Genomic DNA, 25,516 nt, shown 5'->3' with positions numbered 1-25,516 from the left:
CGGGCACTTTCAGGCATGGCAGGAGGCGCTCCGCAGCCGCTCTCCCGTCCCGTGACCGCTCCTCTGCCCGGCACGGCGCCCCGCGGGCTCGGAGGCCCGGCACCCGGTCGCAGCGCCCCTCCTTCGCTCCCCGCAGATGCCAGCCGCTCCGGCCGCACCGGCTCCTGGGGCGGCAGCCTTCCCGCCACAATTCCCCCTCAGATCACCGCTCGGCAGGCACCGACAGCGTTTCAGCCAGCAACGGGCGGCTGACAGCGTCCCGGGCAACCTCCCTCCAGCCCGGACGCCGACCGCTAGCGACCCGCCGCGGGAGGGCCCCGCCGCTCCCCGGGCCCGCCCACAGGCCCGCGGAGCCTGAAGCGACCGTGACGCGTTTTCGCGGCGGCCGTTAACAGGCCTCGCGGCGGACTACAGGCCCCAGCGGGCCGCGCGCGGGCCCGGCGGCCATGGCGGCGGTGGAGGCGGCGGGGGCTGCGCCGGACTACGAGGCAGCGGAGCTGTACACCCGCGTCTTCCGCGTGGGCGCCCTTGGCCGCTGCTGGCGCCAGCAGCTGGGACCCCCCGACCTCTCGCTGGCGACGGAGGCGGCGGCCGAGGCGGACGCGGCCGTAGCGGCGGAACTGGGCTGCGCGGCGGAGACGGCGGCTGAGCTGCGGGCCGTGTGCAGGTGGCGGCGGGACCGGCGGCGGGCGGGGGGGGGGGCGGTCCGCGGAGCCCCACCGAGAGCCGGGGCTCCTGCCGGGGCTGCTCAGCTCAAGGAAGGGCTAAAACGACCGGCTTTCTCCAGGCGGGGATTTGCGGCCGCAGTCCTAGCAGGAAGCTTTCGGCCTCGCTCGGTGCTGCGCAGGCGAGGCCGCCCCGGGCCGGCGGTAGTACGTGCTGTCGCTCAGACGCTGCACCGATGCCTCAAAAGAGGCGGGAGGTGCCCGGGCAAATCCGCTTCTGAACAGCTTTTTCCGGGTCTGTGCCATGTGGGGTTTTTATCTCCTGGGTGAATATGAAGTGGAGAAGGAAGGCATCGTGTTTCTAGAGGGTAATGCTCCACCGGCGGAAACTTGCATGTTACGGCCTTGAACTCACGAACAAACAGTTCAGCACTTAACAAGTTATTTAAGTAAATACTTAACAACATATTACTCGTTAGGTAAAACTTAAGATATCTAAACGTGTACATTGTTTCAGGAGGCCCCAGTTGCAAAATTAAAGGCATACCTTATATGAAGAAAAAGCGCCAGGCATCTGTTTGTGTTAACGTCATTTAGCTGAGTTCTGGTAACTGGCAACATACATTAACTGCTGAGCTTGTCTGGGCCCTTAGCCTCTGCTAGTTGTTTCTGTCAGGGCTGGTGGTGAAGTCAAAGCTATGCAAATGCTTCTTTGTGCGGGGCATAGTGCTGCTTGCCCAGGCAGCCGAGGTGGCACTAGGGCTGGGAAAGGAAAAATGTTCTCTTGTTTTGCACTTGTAACTTCATTCATATTTGTGGACCAGTGAATTGCAAACTAGTGTTGAAAGAAGAAGAGAACCATCTAGGGGTTGAAGCAGGGGGATCTAACATGCTAAGGCTGAAAGGCTCTCAGGTCACATGAATAGTGAGAATCATCTCTAGCCTTTAGAAAAGGTCTGATTTCAGGCAGTAATTCCTGCAGAAGGCATCATAGTTGATAAGTTGTCTGTAGCTCATCCGTAAGGAAGACATGCCACAGTCCTATTGCTATCTGTATAGCTTTGAGCAAGTTCTATCCTTCAGTTATTGTTTCCTCAAAGGTGCAGAAGTATTTACGAGCTATTTCAAATGCAAGATGGAGGTTTTTCACTTTCATGTACAGAAGAGAATAAACATAATCTCAGAAGTGATGCAGAAGGCATAATTTAGTGAATGTAGCTCGAATTGCACTATATATTGAGCTCTTCTTGACGGCTTTTCCTTCAGTGCCCTGCATGCAAGATGCATATAAAAAAATGCAGGTGGTGTGTCGTGAGCATGTCCTTCTAAATGTTTTCAGTTATATCCCACATTATGGGGATAACATGACAGCAGAAACAACATTAGCAATGTTATCTGAGATAAAGTCATTAACTGGACAAAGTTCATTTAATAATTATTGTTTGTTTAAATGGTGATGGTGCTTCAGAGGAAGGAGAAGGATGGGTAGGAACATCTCTTGCTTTAGTAAAAGGCAAGGAACAAACAGAGAATAGGAAGAGGAGCCCAGGAGCACGGAGTTCAATGTCTGAGCCAAAATATACCGATGTGAGTGTTGTGTGTATTGGTGAGAGCTTAGTAAGCCATTCAGAAATCAAGACTTTTAGAGGCATTTTTAATCAGGAAGAAATCAACACTTAGTGAATTATATCTTGCCTTGCCAACAGAGAAGAAATTTGCCAAGAATTCGCGCTTTTTCTGATGCTAGCTTAACTAAAATAATGCTTTACTTCAACTGTCATAGTTCTGGTGATAATTGGATAATTTTTTACCGTTACTAGGCTTAGTAAAAATAGAGGCTGATTTTAGTATTAAAAACAGTTCATGTATTCTGGTGTTGCAGCAACTGTGGGAATTATTCTGTAAGCTTTCCCAGTGCAGATGTAGTCTCTGATTGCTGCTATGCCGTGGCTTATTCGCTGCAGTGGCCCTGTTGCTTGAGCCTGTCTATTGCTATTTTCACTTTAATTCCAAGCAGATTTTCTATGCTTTGTTTATTTTTCCCTTCATTCACTCTGCTTCTTCTTCTGTTTTGCTTTCTTCAATCTATGACTGCTACATTTCATCTGCTGTCTGCGTTTGCTGGTGTTACAGAGTAGTGCTTTCTTTTTGCTGCTGAGTGTACTGTGGGAAGTGGTGCTGTGTAGGGAAAAGGTTTGGGAAAGAAAAAAAGTACAGGCAGTCTATGAGGGAGAGAGAACAGATGATCTGGCAGCTGCTGTTGGCTTTGCAAGAGAATGAAGATAAACCTGCACATCCTGGTGTGACCTTTCCCCTGTGCAGGCTGAAAATCCCAATCCCTAATCTCCATGTGCTTTTGCTTTTAAATTAAATAGTCCTAGCCTCTTGAGTCTCTCCTTAACATTGGCCAACCTCAAATCACTACCTGTGATCACTTTCACTCGCCTGCTCTGAGCTGTTTGTATTCCTCCCGTGAGAAGGGATGAGAACGCTGGACTACACCAAGATCTGTTCTGTGGTGTCTTGGGGTCACATTTATTATTGGCATAAATATAGTTTTCTAGGCACTAGAGTGAACACGTCCTGTGTATAAACGTATATTTTTCTGACTGTGAACTACTTGTAAGGGAACTTCTGGCAAGTTAAGGAGGTTTTATTTGAGTAGAAGAGAGATGGAAGATGTGGATAGTCCTCCTGTATCTATTTTTAAAATAGTAATAGGTTAAGAGAATCTTTCAAAGACTGAGGATAAAGTTTTTCAATATCCATAGTTAAATCTTTTTTTAGAATACAGTGACATAGTGTAAGTATTCTTTATGATTTAGAGTCTCCTGGTGAGGAAAAATGGTGTAATGTTTAAACGTTGTTTAACTCTTTGTGCATCTCAGTGTGTTGTAGTTAATTTTTTTTTTTCCTTTTTCTTCTGTTTTCTTCCTGTAATACATTTCTGCAAACAGAATGCAGAAAAAAAATTCCATCTTCACTCACTTGAATTTGACTCAGTAAGAATGCTTTGCATACTACTCAAGTTGTATGCAGACAGTTGTTATAGAGATTGCTTGGGTTTTCATCAGATTTTAAACAGGTGTAAAATGGTGTCCTTAGCTAGGAGATTCCATCAATAGTTCTCTTAAATAACCAAGGTGTCAGGAGGGTAAAGTTTTAAGTTTTGTTCAAATGCCTTAGCGGTCTGTGAGCAAAGAGATTTACCTTGGGATTCAGTGCTGGTGGTTGAGCGTTTGAAGTGCTTGAATGTTGGAGATGCTAAGTTATGTTATTCTGTTTTGCCTTCTGAGTGATTTGTTGTGTACATGTAGGACAGGCTAAGACTCAAATCAGTGTGGATTTTAGGTAGGTCAAGGAAGATGAGGCTTACAGATACCTTATTCCACTTCAGCCCTAATTCACCTTCTTGTTTTATTAGAAGGGGTAGTTGTAAATATCTCTAGGGATGTGTTATAAAGCTGCATTAAGCTAGCATTAGCGTCTTAACGTATTAGTATTTAGCGTCTTGTAGTATTAGTGTCTCAAAGGTGATGAAAGTACTGCCCTTAAAATATATGCAATATAAAGAGTAATATAAACACTGTATCTGCTTACTATGAAAATATCAGGCAAAATGTGAAAGCATCTTCTAATTTCTAAAACTGAGAAAGCTTGTTGTGCTGCCAGAGTATTCTGAGAAAAGTAACGTCACAGTGATTAAAGGCTTCGCTGATAGTCTATTTCCATGTCCAAATTTCCACAGACTTGCCTTTGGCCTTTTTATTTCTAGACACCTTAAAATATCTTTCTCGGGGACATAAATTTCATATAACACTTTGCATGTTTTTTTCAAGTGAGACCTTCGACTGTTGTTCCTTGTCACTCTCCTGCAGTTCACTTCAGTGTCCATTAAACAGTATGGCCAGTGTTTTCCCCTTTACCATAACTGAGTGCACTGAGTGTTTTTATCTTGCGTGCAGGGAATATTCTGTGTGGGCCCATGGTGGAATCCCATGCTTGTGGCTCTCAGGAGTGAGGTGTGCCCGGTGCAAACTTTGTATTGCCTGCACTTTCATCTGTTAGGTGACTGACTACTTAGCCTTAATTCCTGGAGGGTTTAGCATATAGTTTCCATTTGTAAAGCCTGGTTTCCTCAGGACCATGGACCAAATATTAGTGATGTGGTTCCACTGGCTGCAGTGCAGTTACGTAGGAGGAGCTCCAGCGTGGCCTGTGTAAAAGGCCATATAGCAAAGCCTTTCAATGCTTCAGTGCATGTGGTATGATGACATATGTAATGAACTATTGGACTGATTCAAAATACTGAAAAAGGTTCTCCGCGTATAACATTCCTTTAGAAATTGAGGGTTTCTGACTTTCCAGGAGTGAGAAATGGCACTATCTGGGCTCACAAGGGTCCTCGGAACTTGTCAGTGATTCAGTGGCAGTTTCTCTTTGTACTAGCTACCTTTCTGTCTTTACAAGGAAAAAGAGGAAGCAGCTTAAATGCCAGCTATTTTACACTATGTCTGCTTGGAGCTGCTTTCTGGGGAACATTAGGTTGTTTTCCTGCAGCAGGCCTTTAGTGGGCATGGTGTGGATACCACAGCCACAGATGCCTGGTCTAGAGCTGTGGGAGGGAAGGAAAGCACAAGTATTGTTGGTGAGTTCTGACATCATATGTATGCACAGAAGGGAAATGGGAAACTGTCACCTTTGATGCAGGTGAAACTTCACAATGGTAGGTAATAGACATTTTCAGATCCTGCAAATAACCTATGCGGTGTTAAAGACCAAAATACGCAGTTATTTCTTCAAAATGGCAGGTCTTCAAGTGACTCAGGGCTTTTTGGTGAATGGGGTCACTGAGCCATGTGCAGGAAGACGTAGATAAATAGTCTGGTCATGCTGGTGGGTTGTCAATTCCACAGAAGGGTCAGTTGTGAGTTGCTTACCTGTCAGGGGCTACACATTACTTCATTAGGTGGGTTGTTCATAACACTAATCTATGCTGAATGGAGAACAGCCTCATCTAAAAGCTAATGCTTGCTCTGTATTCTCCAAAGTGCTGTTCTTCTCCTTTACTTTAAATTACTCTTCCTCAGCAGTGGTTCAGTCTGCACTTGATACAAGACTCAGTCAGTTGCCTCTGCCTCCACTCCCTCAAGTGGGAATCTAAGGATAAGGTTGATTCTGTTTCCGAGAGGTTGTAACTAATCGCTGCATAGTTTCTTTTGAAATGGTGCTTCTGAAGGAATCCTCTTTTCTCAAAAAGAACGATTTTCTGTTTGGGATGAAATCTGTAAGACGGGAAGGTTAAAACTCTTTGTGTACTGTTGGATGGTAAGAAACTAACTAAACAATAGTAAACTCAAGTTATCTTCAATACAGAGTGACTTTATTGGGTCATCAGAACTAGGCTATCTACCCCCAACCAAATTTTGTCTCTGACTTTTGCTTATTGTCAGCTGATACCAGTTGATTCCAGACTTCCATTTCTTAATTACTGTACGTTCCTATGCAGCTCCACTCTAAAAGCTTATTCATTACTGCAGTGATGGTATTACCTAGCTTAGTATTGTTGACATAGGGAACATTATAAGATTATGGGGAACATTTTAAGATTATAATGAAAAAGAATGTAATCACATCATAAATTATATCGAGAATAAGTGGTACACTCCAAAAATTTTTCCTGGACTTCACCAATGGTTTGTTTGTCCCACAAAGACATGGGTTTGCACAAGAGTTTGCTGGGATTCAAACTGCACAGGGACTTAGGCAGTGGTATAAGCCCTGCCTTTATATAGACTGCAAACAGTAGAGAGACAAAAGAGATCAAGTCTGAGTCAAAATGGGTGATACTTCTCTGTTTTAAATAATATTTTCTCAGACTATTTTTAAGTTGGACAAAATTCTTTTGTGATTAATATCAAAGTTATTACTGTCTTTGAATCAGCATTATTCTGTATGTTTCTAAACAGGGGAGCAGATATTCAATTTTTTGTGGCATGTTTATGAGAAATTTCATCTTCATTTATGTTAATGAAAACCGAGCGTTTGTATAATCAGTTTAAATCATTGCTGCAGCCAAAAGCAGTTCCATTTTTCCTTCCCACATCCTGCAGTGATTTGCACTACAGCAAAAAACTATGGTTAGCTATATTTTGGATTCTGTGCAAACACAAGAAGAGTGAGGGTGAAAAGGGTCTGAGGACGGAAAGAAGGATGCAAGGAAGAACAGACCTGTCACTTTGGGCAGAAGTGTTGTCTTATTCCCACTGGAAGAAATGTGGCATAAAATAATGCCTTAATACAGCAGTGACAGCTCGTGTAAATGTGGTGGCTTGCCTGTGTTTGTACCTGAGGGTGGGGAGTGTTAGCTTTACCATATAGGTTGAGGTTGATGATTCCTTTTGGTTGAATCAATTTTGCCGTATATCACCAGAAAATCAGAGTAAGTGGACGAGATTTGAAAAAGTCAAGTGGCAGTTTTAGTTTATAAAAAGTATTGGACACATATTTTGAACGGGGCTTGTTAAACCTCTCTAGGCAGCTATGCTCCATTAGGCAGAATGCAAAATAAAGATAAAATTTAGCCAATCTCTGTGAAAGCCAGATATAAACTCCAGGACTCTTTGTCTTCTGGTTCATTATCTTAACAACCGTACTGTCCTTTTGCCCTGATTTAGGCTATACAAGCTGTCTTGTTTATTCACATTTGTCTTTGTTCCTTTTAAGAATAGCTTAACTGATGTTTGTTATGAAGTAAGTCTGAAAAAATGTATAATAGTTATTTTCTTTATTGTCCTAGCATTGATATGTTAATGTCTTCTGATAAAGAAAAGGACCCAGATGTTATTCCTGAAGATAGCACTCTGCTAACTCTTAGGTATGTCCTTACGGTGTACTCACGGTGCCCTGCTATGGGGTGGGGTGGAAAACAAGCCCAAAAGCATGGCTGGCTGCTTGTTCCCTTTCCAGGCAATGGTGTACTTTCTGAACCAGTGGCCAGAACTACTCTAAGGGCAGAAACACCAGCCTATGGTGGGATAATTGGTATGAGCCTTCTCCCTGAATGTTACTTAGGATTTTTTAATTAAGGTATACAGAATGTTCCATCTTTCTTATTGGAAAAACTTAGGATTTCTGAATCTAGGTACTTCTGAACTAGAACCTAAATTTGGAGCATGCAGGGGACTTCTCTTGACCATGTGTGGGAGGTTTCTCCAAAGCCTTGTGAAATAAATCTGTAGCTCTTACCTTTAGTAACCCACAGTCACATTGTAACAGGCAAAGTGTAAGTACTAAAGTCGTAGCCAGATACCTCTTTATCTGAATCCACTCTTTATAGAATTCATTGATACTACTGGTGCATTTCAGAGCTTGAGCAATATATGCTAAGTTTCTATCAGTTAGTGAACTTTGAACTCATACTTGGCCAGTTCAGACCTTTGCTGTACTTGAATTTCAGTTTGCGTAGTACTAATGTAAAGAAATGTGTTAAGGTTGTGATCAGTGTTAAGTTTGATTGTTCCTGAAAACCTTCAGGAAGGTCTGGAGGGTAAATAAATTTGTCCTGGAATTTAAAAAGGATTTGGTGTTTGTTCAGTGGTTAAATACATGTGTTTTAGTAGATATTCTATGTATGATACTCTTTCTTCTACAGATGATACTGAAGTTTTTATAGGAAAGTATCTATGTCACAAGGTTCAGAGTTTGTGGGTTTTTTCTTGGTTTTTGCTTGAACAGGAATTGAATTTCTCTGAAGTGGGAGGGATAGTTGAAACAACTTCCTCAAAGTTAACAAAGTGTTCTTTCTTGGAGAGCCTCTTCAGCCAACATTTTGTTGTTTTTTCTCAAACAACCTGTAATTTGCACATAAGGGGAAAGAAAAATACAAGCTGAAATCCACAAGCTGGCCTGTGTACAACCAGGTTTTATGGGAGTCAGGAGACAAGAGTGTTGTAAGTTAGTCTGTCATACTAAGACAGCCACAAATCCTGCTCTTTGAAAGCTGCACTGTAGTAGCATGTATCGTTTAAAAATATACCTAGAGATTCTGCATGGAAGTTGTTGAATGAAATTTTGTCCTGTTTTCCTGACCCTCAGAATTAGAAAGAAGGCATTAGAGAGGAGAGAAGAAACAATTATTGTGGATCGAGCTTGCAGACAAGAAACTCTTGCTTATGAGATGGTAAGTTCCCTGTCATCTCGTAGGGTCTCAAGACAGTTACGCACAGCCAAAATCCAACTTCTAGTTGTTTTTTTTCATCGCTATGAATCTCTGTACACTGTACATGTTTGCAAATATGAGTTTGCAGGTAATGGTTAATATTAAAGACATTTTATAGAAAGATAGGACAGGAACTCTGCTCTTACAGTCTGTTAGTACCGAATGTAGTAAGGAGGAATTCCAGCTCATTACTACTGTATGACTGCTTTTATTTGGTTGCTACTAAAGCATTGTGTAGGGGATGAAGTCTACAGAGCATCATGTGAACTTATCGTAGAGCTAGACAAAATACATAATGTTTTTGCTCCTGGAGTCCTGTGTTGGAATCTAAGCTTTAATGTGTAAATGATTGAGCTAGTTTCTGTGGGCCTGAAAGAGGAAGACAGTAGGAACATGATGGCAGTAAGTTCCTAATTCTGAGCTTTGTAACCCAAGTTTCTCAGCCATTCTGAGCTGTCAGGAACCAGGACTGTAGTGATCAGCCCCTCAAAAGCCATCTTGGAATTCCTTTAACTATTCTTAGTACCTCTTTTTTTAAGATTTCTTCACAACTGTTAAAGTCCTAAACAGGAAAACTTAAGTTCTTAAATTTCACAGTGCTGGAGTCCATGGCTTGAATAAGCAAGCCATGAACTACTGTAAAAATTAGGGATGGAGGTGTAGTGAGGAAGGACCCTCACCTGTGACTATTAAACATTTTTTCCTCTTAAGGTTTCCTGGTCTGTCATGAGTGATTTTGTTTCAACTGTCCAGAGGCCCAGGCATATGATGTAAACATCATGCGTCCGCTGAGATGCATCATCTGTGTTGGGCTCTTAGCCTAGGGCATAGCTGAGAAAATATTTGCAATAGGAATCTTCATAAAGGGTTTCAATGAGTGGTGTATTATTTCTATTTCTGAAGAACGAGCACGTGGTCAGTTACTGCATCCTTTAAGCAAGCTGTGGTAACTGGTTTGTGTGTCAGAGCTGGTTGTGACCATGGTGTCCTAGAACAGGATGAGAGCATAAAGAAATGTGAGTTTGGAATGTATTGCATGAAGAAGGGAGATACAAAGCATAGAGCACAAGTATCTCTGAACTGAAATCTCACAGAGTACATGCTCCTGTTATTAAATCTGAAGAGCACTTTGTGCTGGTGGAAAGTGTTTATGCAGTCAATATTCTCTCTTGATTTGTTGAAAAAGGAGGAAACTGACTGCCACAGCAAAGTGCCCTCCCTCATTCTCACAGCTAGGCTATGTCTTAAACACAAAGTAGGATGGAAATGTGGAAATGCTTTCACTTCTTTTCTAAAATATAGCAGTGTGGCAAGGGCAGTGCTGGATTTTGGTTTTGGATTTTGGAGAAATTGAGACCTCCAGCTATATCAAGCTTCCCTAATAAGAGGCAGCGTTGCACTGCTGCGTATTTTCATATACTTCATCCTATGGCTAGCTTCTAGGTCGGTCTTTCTCAAGTTGAGGGTTGCAATCCCCCTTTACACGTGAAAGCATTCAAAGAGCATTTCAAAGCATTAAGTGATGGAAGTTGGTAGCAGCTGGGTTCCATGAGGGCAGAGTGGCAGCAGGCTTTAATTCCTTTATGCAGGGCCTCTCAGTAGCCAAGGAGTAGCCAGCTGTGTCATAATTGCTGAAAGCACCTCAGCTTCTTCAGGGCTGAGGAATGAAGCAAAATGCTTGAAATCAGTAATTACAGCAGTTTCTCACCTTTTCATCTTGAAGGAAGTAGGCTGTTACCAATTCAGAAGGCCACACAGTTAAAAACGAGTTAATAGTTAGAACAGCATTTCTCAGATTTTATCCAGGGTCTATGATATATAAGTGGTTGCCAATAGAATATATATATATATATATATGTATCTTCATTTTTGCAGGAGTCACATGCAATTGGAAAGAGGCCAGACAATCCAACAGATCTAGTTGAGGAGGGAGAACTACTTTTAACTCTGAACATCTTCTATCCTGTCATATTTCAGAAGGTTGGTACTAAATTCTCTAGGTTGTATTCTGATGTCTCTTCCCTACGCAGGTAATATCTTCCCAAGCAGTTAAAATCAGTGAGTCCGCTGAGGGAGTGTGGTAAACCTTTCAACTGTGGTAACTTCTTAAGGCTTTTTCAGAATTTGGCTTTCATTCTCTTAGTGGTTTACAGAAAGAAATTTTTACAATAATTACTCAGCAGTTAATTGATTTCACAGGAAGCTCAAAATCTGAAACTAAATACATGAAAATTACAGTACTCTTTCTGGATTTGGGATAAGTGTGCTCAGACTTTCTACCTTTCCTGCACTTTCCGATGGGGAATGTGACTTTTGAGTTTCTGAATAAAACTAATAAATGGCAGCCTTAGGAGAGGCTGAGGCAAGATGCTGTTTAAAATCTGGTGCAGAGAGGTGGTGTGCCATATGCTGCCATTAATGACCTCAAGCTGTCAACTGAAGAGCAGTACCAATGCTGACAAGTGATTTTTATTTGAAGCTTGTATGTTCCTCTTCTTCGTAGCATAAAGATCACAAACCCTATCAGACAGTCCTTGTACTGGGCAGCCAGAAGCTCACAGAGCTGAGAGACTCGATTTCCTGTGTCAGTGACCTTCAGATAGGTGGTGAGTTCAGCAGTCAGCCAGATCAAGCACCAGAGCACATCAGCAAGGTAAAACCTTCTATTTGGAACCCTCTACATGTGTAAGAGCTTCGAAAACCTACAGGAGAGAGGGAGGCAGAGTTTTGCTTTGTTGTTTTTTCTTCAGCACTAAATTAGGCTGTGTTGGTTCTTCCTGTGGGTTGCACTGCAAATACTTCCTGGTGGCGTTACGAAGCTGACCTGTTTTGTGTGATGTCAAGAAAAACATCATTAATGCTACTGCGGGGAAGTAGTCACACTGGCAGCGAGTTCTTGCATAGATGTATCCCTGTGGACTGACTTTACTTTGAGCTGTATTCTAAAACACCAGAGGTAATAGAAAGCTAAATGTAGGCCATCCCTCTCTGAACTCGCATGCTTTGGTGTTTGCAAGTGGGTGGTGATCAGAAGTAGGAATGAAGATTATTCCCCTCTCCCACAATTGCCAGGTGTTCTCTGGGGATGTGCAAAAGGGTGTATGAAAAGTTGAAAAGTTGAAAAAAGTTGAAAATACTGAAATTGCATCATTTTGATAATATATTATATCACATATATATCATATCACAGAATGGTTGAGGTTGGAAGGGACCTCTAGAGGTCATCTTGTCCAGCCCCCCTGCTCACGCAAACGCCACCTACAGCCAGTTGCCCAGGACCATGTTCAGATGGCTTTTGGTTATCTCCAAGCCTCCCTGGGCAAACTGTGCTAGTGCTTGGTCACCCTCACAAGGAAAAGCATTTCCCGATGTTCAGAGGGAACCTCCTGTGTTTCAGTTTGTGCCCATTGTCTTTTGTCATGTCACTGAACACCACTGAAGAGAGCCTGGCTCTGTCCTCTTTGCACCCTTGCTACAGGTATTTGTATATGTTAATAAGATCCCCCCTGAACCTTTTCTTCTCCAGGCTGAACAGTCCCAGCTCTCTCAGCCTCTCCTCATAGGAGAGATGCTCCAGTCCCTTCATCTTCATGACCCTTGTGGGACTCTCTGCAGTATGTCCATGTCTTTCTTGTGCTGAGGAGCTCAGAACTGGACACAGGACTCCAGGTGTGGCCTCACTAGTGCTGAGTAGCGGAGAAGGATCACTTCCTTCAGCCTGCTGGCAATACTTTGTCTAGTGCCGCATAGGGTCCCATTCGCTGCCTTTGCTGCAAGGGCGCATTGCTGTCTCACGGTCAAGTTGATGTCCACCAGGACCCCCAGGCCCTTTTATGCCAAGCCGCTTTCCAGCTGAGGGGCCCCCAGCATATAGTGGTGCAGGGGGTTGTTCCTCCCCAGGTGCAGGACCTTGCACTTCTCCTTGTTGAACTTCATGAGGTTTCTGTTGGCCCATTTCTCCAGCCTGGCGAGGTCCCTCTGGACAGCAGCTCAATCATCCGATATATCAGCCACTCCTTCCAGTTTTGCATCATCTGCAAACTTGCTGAGGGTACACTCTGCCCCATCACCCAGATCATTAATGAAGATGTTGAACAGGGCTGGACCCTGTATTGACCCCTGGGGTACTCTGCTAGTTACTGGCCTCCAACTAGATTTGTCCCACTGATTGTCACCCTTGCGGCCCAGCTGTTCTGCTAATATTGTATATTAATAATATAGTATATTATCAATATAATAGAAATCAAACAATATATGTTATACAATCATATCGCATGGTTATATTCTCTGAGAAACCAGAGGATGTTATATATTTGTATATATAATAGTGAAAAGATTGCACATTCTTGTTTAAGGAGACTGAAAGACATCACAGATAGTAGTCTTTTCATTTATGTAAAGTAAATGGAAGAGTCTTTCTACCATTATTTAATGAAGCACTAGCTGTTGAGTTCTGAGACTCTTCTCTGGGCATGCAGAGGAGTCATGTGAGGCTGTCATGGCCTCAACAGGGTTGAGATTAGGCTTCCTCACATCAGTAATTTCCCTAAAGTAAGTGCATGCCACTATGCCTAGCCTCCCAGCAGGAGCTGTTAATGAACGGTGTGCATTCATTCAATTTGTTTGTTTTCCTCAAGTATGATTGTGAATTTACAACTTGCGTTGACATATAGGCTCAGTGTGCGGTAAGTCTTCACAATAAAATTCGCATGTTGCTGCAGCAGACAGGTAATCAACCATCAGTGGGGTAGAATTTTCTTCCTTGCAGTCTAGGAAGGAACGGGCACCATGACCTGCCAGGTGTATGTTAGCTTTTCCAAAAAGAGAAAATAACTTCTCACTAATTTAAGGATCTTACAGACTGATTTAAATCAGAATGGCGCTCTGAGAATCTGCGGGAAAGAAGCTGTGTAAGTCAGTTAGCTGCTGATGCCAGCTTTCGCTTCTCTTGAAGTGCAGTTTGAGCACACAGGCTGAGTGAAAGGATCAAGTTGCCGCTCTCATTGGTTACGTAAACAAGTGTAGCTTGTCAGCTGATACAGAGAGAGTAAGAGAGACTTCTTGGGTTTTATTGGCATAAATACATCTAAGTTCTCTTTCATTCTGCTACTTTTGGGTTTTGTGATTTTATTTTTTGCTTTTTGTTCATTGGGCAATGATTAATGGGATGAAATTTAGTAAGTCCAAATGCCGGATTCTGCACCTAGGACAGAGTAATGCCAGGCACAAGTATAAATTGGGAGAGGAGTGGCTGGAGAGCAGCCCTGCAGAAAGGGATCTGGGGGTGCTGGTCGACAGCAGGCTCAACACGAGTCAGCAGTGTGCCCTGGCAGCCAAGAGGGCAACCGGCGTCCTCTCGGGTGCATCACAGTAGAGGCAGCCGATCAAAAGAGGGGATTATCCCACTGTGTTTAGCGCTGTGCGGCCTCACCTTGAGTACTGTGTGCAGCTGTGGGCCCCACGATTTAAGAAGGATGTGAAGGCACTTGAATGCGTCCCGAGGAGGGCAAGAAAGCTGGTGTGAAAGGGCCGGAAGGCATGTTCTATGCGGAGTGCCTGAGGACTTTGGGCTTGTCAGGTTTGGAGAAAAGGAGGCTGACGTGCGACCTCATTGCTCTCTGCAGCTTCCTGAGGAGGGGAAGTGGAGAGGGAGGTGCTGACCTCTTCTCCCTGGGATCCAGCGACAGGACATGTGGGAATGGTTCAAAGCTGCGCCACGGGAGGTTTAGACTGGACATTAGGAACCATTTCTTTACTGAGAGGGTGGTCAAACTGACACAGGCTCCTTAGAGAGGTGGTCGATGCACCAAGCCTGTCAGTGTTGAAGAGGCATTTGGACAATGCCCTCAATAACAGGCTTTAACTTTTGGTCAGCCCTGAATTTGTCAGGCAGTTGGATTAGATTGTCATTGTTGGTCCCCTCCAACTGAAATATTCTGTTCTCTTCTATTCTGTGCCTTTTTTGATTTGCTTTGGTTTTTTTGTAAACAAACACCTTAGTCAAACCAACATCAGGAGGATGTTTAAGAGACCTGGGCAATATTGAGGTATTTTATTCCACAGATATGGATACTTTTAACAAGGATCCTGACTCGTTTATGTGGCTACTACTACTGTTGGGCTTCCCTGGAGAAACATAATAGGGCATCCCTCCTTGCAAACTGAAGGATAATGCAAAATCTGGGAGGAAGGAATGTCTGAGTCATACCTCTGGCCAGCACTAAGCAGGAAAGACCTGACTCAAATTCCCAAGAAGTTTATAACAATGACTCCCTTGGCCTTCTGTTCACTGTGACAAACAGCTGTTTTCTGAAGTTTGGAGCAGCTTTAAAGAGCTGCTGAGACCCACGAAAGTTGGTAAGGAGTTGCCAGAGTGTGGCAGTACTTACACTTTGTGGCTGGAGAGCCAGGGAGTGTGACAATAACAGAGCTGAAACACATTGTCTGAGTGCAAAACACATTCTTACAGCTGTGCCTTTGTGCATGTCATCTCCAGTCATGAGTCCCATCTCTGGCCTCAGTGTCTGCATTTCCTGTCTTTTGACACCTTAGAGTTCATAGCTCAAAGAGACCTCTGGGCACAAATGAGCATTCTTTGATAATAAAGACACATAAGACTGGTCTGGGGATCCAGAGTGCCTAGTTGTCCACGGTTTTCTTATTTGATTCTTGTTTACTCTGCTTATGCCTCTGTACCCAGCCTGTAAAATAATTCATGTTCATTTCTTGTCTTCCACTCTTTCTCTGTCTTTTCCGCTGTAAGCTCTTGCAGGCCATAGGCTGCCTCCCAACAGACATGTAAAAAGTTCATCAGGATTCTGTGACTTAATGAGCAGTGAGCAACTCCCAAGTTATAGAATTGGAGTGAGCCAGTCACCATGTTAATCATGGAAAGGAACCAAGCTCCTTGAAGTTACCTTCCCCAGTCATTATCTGTCTGACCTGCCTGCACACGCATCTGTTGATGAATAAATATAACCTTTACTTATCTGAGAGCGGCACACAGTGTAATTAGAGACGTAAAGGCTGGGACGACTTCACTGTGATAAAACTGTGTCAATGCACATTGGAGAGATACTTTATCAAAATGCGGTTAAGGCCCATGAATGACAGATCTCTTGCAGTTTTCCATACACTTAAAGAAAATACAGGATTTAAATAGGCTTTGCGCAATAGCTGAATGCCAGTATATAATTGCAGATAATGATTTTTTCGCTGAAAGGTCATGAAACACTGCTTTTCTTCAAAGTGCAATTGAAAATATGGAAAAAATTTTATGCTGTAACTTACAGGTCAACTGTATGTGTATACAGTGTGTCTTAGCATCGCTTGTATGTATTGTAGCTGTGCATAGTTGCATATACAGCATATGCAGAATGGCTCCCTGAGCAGCAGTCAGTACAGAAGTGTTCCACTCTGAAGTGATTCAAGAGTTTAGTCCGCGTCCTTCAACCACTCCTCAGTAATGAGTGCTGTGCAAGGCAGCTGACCTCTGTTCCCCAGCACAGGATAGACTTGCGTGTTAGCTGTATTGCTCTTGCAACAAAGGTGATTTTTTTTTTTTGCTACTATTTTTGTTCAGCAAAATATAATAAAGTACCTAAACGATATGGTTCCTTGCTTGCGGTGCATTTTTTGATCTGAGGCATCTCCCTGCTTCAGGGTCCACTGCAGAAGGCTGTGTCCTGCTTCTTGTAACTGTTTTTTAAGCCCTTTACATGCGTTGTCATCAGTTTGATAACGTACACTGCTATCTGACCTCAGTCTGTAAGGGGTATAGCACAAACCAAAAAACCACACTCTTATATGTCAGAAAGAATTGGAAGAGCACAATTTAATGGTAAAAAAGTTATATGAATAAAAAAGCACAACCTTTCCTGGTTGTCTTCTCTGCTCAAGTTACTTGTTTTTATAAAGGCTGTTTTGACAGCAACAACAGAAGATGGAAATTATGGGAAGCAGATAAATGCTTTAATTAAGCAATTACTCCTTTCTTAGATGTTAAATGACATTTATATCTAAATAAAAAGTTTGTATGTTTTTCCCCTCTTAATTTTGGCTCTATATATGTATCATGTAAATCTGTTCCATTTCTCTCTCCTGTTGTATAGCTGTTTTTAAGTTGCAAAACCACACACAATATTTTGTGTAGAATCATAGAATATTTCAAGTTGGAAGGGACCTATAAGGATCATCGAATCCAACTCCCTGCTCCTCGCAGGACTACCTAAAACTAAACCATATGACTAGAGCGTCATCCAGACACTCCTTGAACTCTTGACAGGCTTGGTGCTGTGGCTACTTCCCTGGGGAGCCTGTTCCAGTGACTGACCACCCTCTCAGTGAAGAACCTTTTCCTAATGCCCAACCTGAACTTCCCCTGGCACAGCTTCATTCCATTTCCTCATGTCCTATCACTGGTCACCATAGACAGGAGATCAGCACCTCCCCCTCTGCTGCCCCCCGTGAGGAAGTTGTAGACTGACATGAGGTCACCCTTCAGCTTCCTCTTTTCCAAGCTGAACAAGCCAAGTGACCTCAGCTGCCCCTCCTAAGTCTTGCCCTCAAGACCTTTCACCATCTTGGTTGCCCTCCTCTGGACACACTCTAGTAGTTTGATGTTCTGCTTATATTGAGGTGCCCAGAACTGCACATAGTACTGGAGGTGGGGCCGCACTAATGCAGTGTAGAGTGAGTGGGACAATCACCTCTCAACTGGTTAGTGATGCTGTGCTTGATGCACTTCAGGACACAGTTGGCCCTTTTGGCTGCCAGGGCACACTGTTGACTCATATTCAACTTGCCATCAACCCAAACCCCCAGATCTCTTTCCACGGGGTTGCTCTCCAACCTCTTGTCCTTCCAATCTGTAAAAATACAATATGCCTCTAATTTTTAGCTTTAGGAGAAGACAGCTCTGTGAATGTCATTGTGCAAGCAGTCTGGATAGATAAACAGAACGGTACTTGATTGTGCTATTTCCACAAGATGTGTTCCTGTTCTTATGTATTTTGTTCCTTTTCAAGGCGATGCTTGCAGCTGGAGTCTGCTTTTTTATGGATGGATATGATTTTATCTAAATAGTTCTGTAGTCCTGCTGCAGAATCTATTATACGTGTGAGGGAGGCTCATGGGTTAGCTCCGTTTCTTGAGATCATTTGGAATCTGATGACTCTTGCACTGCCGGTATGAGTGCCATAAATTGTTAATTATCTTTGATAGCGAAAACTGGTACAAATGGCCTATCTGCGTGTGACAAACTTCGTAATTAAGGGGGAGTTTTGAATGATGCTAGATTTTCTTCTGAGCCCCCAGAAGTGAGGTGATTGGACCTTCCAAAATTGCATGTCTGTCTTGTTTAGATGGATGTGACGAGGGACTGCTCCCATGTGGCTGTCGTGTGTGTGTGCGCACGTGTGTGCTGGGGACAGGACTGCAATAATTCTCTGTTACTCCAGCAAAAAGTATTTTCTGGTGTGGTCTGTCCTGATCAGGTGTCCTGGATCTGGCTGGGATGGCGTTAACTTTCCTCACAGCCCCCAATGTAGTGCAGTGCTTCGCTTTTTTGGCTAGGCAGGGTTGATAACACACCAGTGTTTTGGCTATTGCTGAGCAGTGCATGCAGAGCCTTGAGGCTGTCTCTCCAGGTCCCCTCAAGACCAGTGGACTGGGGGTGGGCAAGAGACTGGGACACAGCTGGGACAGCTGACCCCAGCTGACCAAAGGGATATCCCATGCTGTATGACGTTGTGCTCAGCAGTAAGAGCTGGAGGAAAGGAGGAGGGGGGCCATTCATGGTTAAGGCATTTGTCTTCCAAAACAACCACTATGCATGCGGAGGCCCTGCTTCCCAGGAGGTGGTTGGACATCGCCTGCTGATGGGAAGTAGAGAATAAATCTCCTCTTTTTGCTTTGCTTCTGCGTGCGGCCTTTGCTTTTCTCATTAAACTGCCTTTATCTCAACCCACGAGCTTGCCTGTCTTACTTTCTTTCCCCGATCTGGTCGAGGAAGGGGAGTTAGAGAGCAACTGGGTGGGGGGTCTGGCAGCCAGCCAAGGTCAACCCACTACATCTTGCTAATTTTTTTAAGTCTTATTAGTCTTTTTTTAAGGCGGTGCTGTACAGTTACTTAATTAGTGAGATTTGTGCAATGATGCTTGTGTTCTTGTTCTGTGTTTTTGCAGAAATCCATAACTGCTATAATGGGAATAGTAATAAAAGAAGAGCACTAAAATAACCTGTAATGGCTTGAGATAATATCAGCAGAGCCACTGCATAGCCGGCAATCAAATAAGCCTTGTTGTCACATCAGCATCTAAAACCAATGCAAAGCTTTTCTTAGAAAACTGTAGAATGAGATCTCTTAATATAATTTAGATACTTAAAGTACTTGGGTTTTGACATGTTCTTGTTTAAGATGTTTAATCTCTCATAACACTAATGCAGACTTACCTCTCTCTCTCTCTCTCAGGATCTCTACAAATCTGCTTTCTTTTATTTTGAAGGCATCTTTTATAATGATAGAAGATGCCCAGAGTGCAGAGATCTGAGCAGGTACAGTATCTGTAGATGTTGACTAAGGAAAACCTTAAAGGACAGGAAATTTACTTCATTTTGTTTATGATTTGTGGTGGTTTTAAGACTGGAATGTCCAGTGTGTGAAGCTAGAATGGACTTTTCTTACCATCTTTTCATGTTGAATTGATTTTTACATAGAAGTTTAACTTTACTTGCTCTACTTACTCCTTCCACTCACTTCCCTTCTGAAAAGGGAATGAATGTGGTTTTTCCCTGGCAATCCTGTTTTGCTCTGTTGGGATGGGATTGCTGTGGACGGTGCCAGGTGCCAGTCTGTAGTGGCTTTTTAAGTGCCTCCCTAGTTGTGATGACCACCAAAAGACTTGCCTGTGAGGTAGAAGATGGATCAGAAAGACAACAAGCTCAGCTGTGTGGAAGTCAGTTGTTCTGCTCACTGTGAATATGCTGAATGCCTTCATGGTAAAGTCAACAAGGGGACTGTGTGACTGTTGGGAAAAGAAATCTGAGATGACATTGCCAAGAGTCTCAGGTATCTCTTGTTTAGAACTATAGTTCACACTGGTTGAGCATAAGTCATATCCATTTAAACTATACGTAGTAGTTTATTTTGAGGAAGTATGGGCTTGCTGACACACTAGTGAGATTTAGGAGATCAAGATATTAAAATGGATGGTATGGAAGAGCTGTGAGTTTGGATTCTGTTCTTGTTATGCCAGACTTGGTGTGTGACTTCAGAGAAATCAATTATTTTGCTCCTTCTCTTTCTGTCCATGAGCAACATTCATCTTCATGGAAGGACTTGTGATAACATACGCAGTTTGTAGAAGTAAGATGCTTTGTATGTAGGAGTGTGCTGAAAAGCCAAGACGTAATTGCAACAGTGGCCAGTGCCCTTCCAGTGCTAAATTTTGGAAATATAACTGTGCAAAGTTGTCAGCTTTGTATTTCTCCTTGACAGAAACAAAAAAAGCTTTTTAATACTTTAAAACAAAGTTATTGACCAAGGGAGTAAAAATGGCATGCTGGTAACTTGAATTATTGGAATGCTTGAGAAGTGTCGTTCTGCAAGCAACTTGACCTGGATGGGTGCCATCAGGACACTAGAACGCTGACTGGACTCTGACACTCTGACTAGAACTCCTCGGGAAGCTGCTTGGTGGGGATTTAAAGGCAGGTGTTCCACAAGAGCAGTGCACAGTTCTGTGGGATTGTGGTATTGCTGTGAAATTACCTTAAATTGTTACAAAATGTTGTGAGCTATTTTGATTTTTATCTTTTTAACTGTGTCCCAGTGAAGAGTTTTGCATGTCCCCCGAGGCTTTCCTTTTCTGTACATTCACAGTTTATAGCATTGCTATGCTGATGACCTTTCTGTTTTCAGAACAATTATTGAGTGGTCAGAATCTCATGACAGAGGCTATGGAAGTCTTCAGTCTGTTAAAATGGAGGACTACACATTTGGTGATTTGTCCCTCAAAATTGGGTTTCCATACCTTTTCTGCCACCAAGGGAACTGTGAACACATCGTTATCATCACAGATATAAGGTAAGTTACTGCTCTTTGGGAGTACTTAGGCAGTTGAAAGCAAGGCTTCTGTGGACATTAAATGCTGAATATTTGTTAGACTAACTTTAAGATTATTCTGCTGCCTTCTGCAGGGCTTATTTAAGATTTTATTCTGTATACATGTGACTACCTCTGCAAGGAAGAAAGTAATCTCCCTTGCGTATTTTTTTTTAAATAATTTGTATGCATAAAAAGACTGCTTTCTAACTAGCATGGCATGACTGTGGTATGGGAGGCGTAGCACCCACAGTGAAAAGCCCTTTCTATGCAGAGCCAATATGTGGCAGATGTACATACTGATTCTGGAGCACCAGGGAGCAGAATGCTGTTAATGGCTCGGCTGAAGTCAGCTGGACTTGTTAGTTTAGACTTGGTGCTAAGGGGCAGGAACTGAAAAGGGAACAGAGGAGTGGAAATAGTGGGCTGAGGTGAATAGGCAAGGGAGAGAAGGAGGAGGTGATAGCGGCTGTGAGGTGGGAACCACATCAGCAGTAGAACTATTGTGTATACTCTGTTCAGGGTAGAGAGAGCACTCCTCTGATTGTCTGTAGTGGGTGACAGATCATTTCCAGTTCCCAGAAGCCTGATGTACCTAAGCATTGTTAATAAATGGTGCCTCCCAGGAGGAATATAACCCAAAGAAGAGATGTTGCAAGTAGATGATCTCAGGATTATGAGCCTCTAAACATTCACCTGGTGATGTTTTTGCCTATTAGTCTATGTAGGAGACAAAAGTTTTGAAAAGACCGTTTAAAGTAGATGGTCTGAAGACTTCCTGAGTTACTACACAAACTGAATTTACTCCTGACCATAAAATCCACAGATGGTGCAACTAGCAGTCTATCTCCAGGACTTCATCTCTGTTAAGAAATACTAAGCAGAAGTCTAGTCATAGTTTACACAGGAATTTAGATCATGGCTTATCTTCAATGTCCATGCCTATGTTCAGATAAATTCCATTGTGGCTGAGTCTTTATTGTATTTTATGTATTTATTTATGTCCCTCAAGGCTCATTCATCATGATGACTGCCTGGACAGGAACCTCTATCCCTTGCTAATCAAGAAACATTGGTTATGTACCAGAAAATGCTTTGTGTGCAAAATGTATACAGCCAGGTATGCTACATTCTCTCGATCTTTTTAAGTTGTCTTCTTAAATAAGTCTTTCTAGGTGCTGCTACTAACTTTAAAAAAAAAAAAAAAAATCAAAGCTCTGTATGTATTTGATAAGGTGTGTGAGTAATCTTCGTGCAAGTATTCCGAGATCTTACTCTTCAGGCAGTCGTCCACTCCCTACCCAGGAAAAGCCCTCCTGCAGGTAGTGTTCATTTGGAGATGATGATTTAGGATGATCAAAAGAACTGAAATGATGGAGAGATTAATTATTTGGTTCAGGTTCTTTTGCATACATAGAGCTCAGCTCTCGATCAATTACTTTTGAAAATCTTACTTTTGGGGGAAAATGCTGCATTTTTCCCCTATGACAAGACAGACAGCTGATTCCAATTCATTTGCCAGAAGTCGTACAGAGCTTTCATTAAATCTAGCATCTAAGTAGAAGGAATTATGGATCTGTCTAACTTTAATATAGTAAAATCTAGAGATTTTTAAAAGCCATGTAAGCTCCTAACCTCTACCTGAAAATTCTGTGCTGTGCAGCTGTACTTGAAGGAACTTTTTGTGATGCACAGATTTTCTGCAGATGGGAGAGCAGAATGTGAATTCAATGCTCGTTATACACTTTAGTGCTGTTTACTTAGATGTGAGAAAGCCTTTCAGCAGACACAGTAGAAATTTCTCTAAAGGAGTTCTGCAGACAGGCTAGGCTCCCTGATTTTATAGGGCTGAATGATTTATTTACAGAAACAGGCAACTGCCCTTTTCCTCCCCAGGGCAGCTTACACTCTCAGCCTCAGTTTGACACAGCAGCTGTGTCCTTGTTATCTTGCTCCTTTGGCCTCAGACTTCCCTGGAATCGGGCAAAGAGCCAATTCCCCTCGTGATGGGAGCCCATCCTAGTGTTCCTAGCAGAGCACCTAGGATGCCTTCACAAGTGGCTATAATCTGCGAGGCATTTGGCCATAAGGGGAGGTGGAGCCAAAGGGTCAATATGGGGGAAAGATGGGATGGGGAGGGCATTACCAGAGGTGATGTAAATGCATTAAATTAAAACCAGGATTAAGCACTAAGCTTAAGTGGGGAGATGCTAAACCATGGATAGCAGAGCTGCTTTGGCTGGCTGTCCTGCATGTTCTAATCTGTGCAGATAGCGTCTTTAATCACTATAGGCCTTGAGCTGTCACGGCCTCTGAGTGCTACCATAAATTAATTGCTTGGTGACATGGCAGGCCCTCCTTGTGCTGGCAGCTGCGTTCATGTTAACTTCAGTGCTTGCTGGAGTGTGCAGCAATCCTCTCCTTCTCTTGTCTGCATCATCCAGGCCCTTCTTTCAGACTTGTAAATGGCTTCGGTTATTACTCAGAGTAGTTTGGGTCAGTCACATGTCTGCTCTGTATCACAGTTTCTTATCTTAAAGGAAAACATCTATCTTTTATGACTTAAATGGCCATAGGACGGACAAAAGATTCCTGTTCTTTTTTTCTTTTTTGGTTAGCATTGTACCAGCTACACAGGTTTGGCGAGTTCCTCAGGAAATGCTGCTGTAGCAGTGTAAGATAGCAGCTGGGATTGACACTGGGTGGGTGTGGTGGTTGGAAAAGAGCTGTATGCCTGGAGTGGGAGATATGCAATAGGTAGTACCTGGTCAGTATAACATTGTTGCTGATGTTTGTTGCTGCCATCCCCAACTCTGAGTAAATGTTGAGATGTTTGTCACAAATATGTTGGACTCGCATGGAAAACACTTGTATTTTGTAACCTGCAGGTGGGTAACCAACAACGACAGTTTGGCACCAGAGGATCCTTGCTTCTTCTGTGATGTTTGTTTTCGGATGCTCCATTACGATGTGGAAGGCAATAAACTGGGGGAGTTTCTTGCATATCCTTATGTCGATCCTGGGATTTTCAACTGAAACTGATACGAGCCAGAATGAATTCAATGAACTACATTGGTGAATCTGTTGCTCTGGCTGTTAAAAACACCAAAAACACAGTTTTGAGCGTGCTGCTCTGCATTTTGGGTTAGGCTTTTAATCCTCTCTCCTGAGGTGGAAGGAGCCCTTTGCACTTTAAGTCTTTCCAGTGTGCTTTTCTGAGTAAGTAAGTATGATTTTAAAAGATAAGTTAGCATGGAAAAATATGCTCAGACATCTACTTTATTTTAATCAGTTGCATTTTTTTAATAAACTTTGACAACAAGACAGTAGTTTGGAGACTATGGACTCTAAAAATATGGATGTTTAAAGAGAGAATACCTTGTAAAAGCAGCAGTGGTTTTGAGAAGTTCTGTGCATCCAAGGCTCTGTTAACCTCAAAGGATGAGAACATGGTCTTTGGGCATTTTACCTTGAAAACTCTGTCAGTTGTCATCTCTGAACAAGGGTGGACATCACTGAATTTGTGGGGAGGAGAATACTTTCTGAGAGAGAAGCTCAGGGTGCTTGTTAAGTTCTAAGGTCTTTCCTGCAAACGGGGGTGCTTGTGTCTGTGAGCTGCTGCTATCCTTGCGTTCTGACTCTGAGGGCTGATTTCATGAAGAGTAAACTACATTTTGCCAATTACTGAATTGTAGCTTGCCTTCCAAATGACTGTGTTAACTGTTCACAGTGCATGCAGTTTTAACTGTTCCTAAAGTAGTGTTCATTGTGCACTTCTTTTTTTTAGTATCACTCTGTTATTGTAATATTGTTGGTTTTTATTAGAACATGACCAATTTGTACTTGCTAGTCTGATGTTAAGTTGAAACTCTGCTTGCCAAAACAGAATATACTTACTTAGTGCCTTGCTTTTTAAAGTCATCTGAATTCAGAGGATTCTAGGTGATATCTTTGCTGTTTAGGAAAGCTAGTAGTGCTAACTGCTTTTCTTTTGAAAGCTTCAGCTAGTTCTCAAAAAAAGCCTAGTTCTGGTTGGTGTAAAAGACTCTGATAACCTGCATACAGAAATATATTTGACAAATTGAATTCTGTTCAGGTCCTGTAGCCGCAGATTCTGCAAGTGCTTACTTGATTATCTTAGATGTCAAAAGCATCTTAAGTGTTTGCAGGACTCCATTCATCATAGAATCATAGAATCATAGAACAGAATCATAGAATCATTAAGGTTGGAAAAGACCTCTAAGATCATTGAGTCCAACCATCAACCCAACCACCATACCGACTACTCCATGTCCCTAAGTGCCTCATCTACACATCTTTTAAATACTTCCAGGGACGGTGACTCAACCACTTCCCTGGGCAACCTTTCCCAAGGCCTGACCACTCTTTCAGTAAAGAAATTTCTCCTAATGTCCAATCTAAACCTCCCTTGGTGCAACTTGAGGCCATTTCCTCTCATCCTATCGCTAGTTACTTGGGAGAAGAGACCAACACCCACCTCGCTACAACCTCCCTTCAGGTAGTTGT

The 25,516-nt window shown here is 42.9% G+C and overlaps 1 protein-coding gene across 2 annotated transcripts; it reads left to right on the top strand.

The window, feature by feature from the left end:
- The first annotated feature begins 377 nt into the window (after window positions 1-377).
- On the top strand, window positions 378-24,838 carry SNAPC3 (small nuclear RNA activating complex polypeptide 3). Of its 2 annotated transcripts, XM_075138412.1 has the most exons (9): window positions 378-667; window positions 7,465-7,542; window positions 8,763-8,847; window positions 10,762-10,866; window positions 11,390-11,539; window positions 19,358-19,440; window positions 20,807-20,971; window positions 22,002-22,109; window positions 23,878-24,838. In XM_075138412.1, exons 1-9 carry the CDS (start codon window positions 447-449, stop codon window positions 24,023-24,025), a joined length of 1,143 nt encoding a protein of 380 aa, XP_074994513.1. In that variant the 5' UTR covers window positions 378-446; the 3' UTR covers window positions 24,026-24,838. The 2 variants fall into 2 exon arrangements, with proteins under 2 accessions (XP_074994513.1, XP_074994516.1); XM_075138415.1 differs by lacking the exon at window positions 7,465-7,542.
- The last annotated feature ends 678 nt before the right edge of the window (window positions 24,839-25,516 follow it).

This window comes from Calonectris borealis, chromosome Z, assembly GCF_964195595.1.
Source record: "Calonectris borealis chromosome Z, bCalBor7.hap1.2, whole genome shotgun sequence".
Classification (NCBI taxonomy): Eukaryota; Metazoa; Chordata; class Aves; order Procellariiformes; family Procellariidae; genus Calonectris; species Calonectris borealis.
The sequence above is the reverse complement of the archived record's forward strand: the minus strand, read 5'-3'. Positions and strand labels throughout refer to the sequence as shown.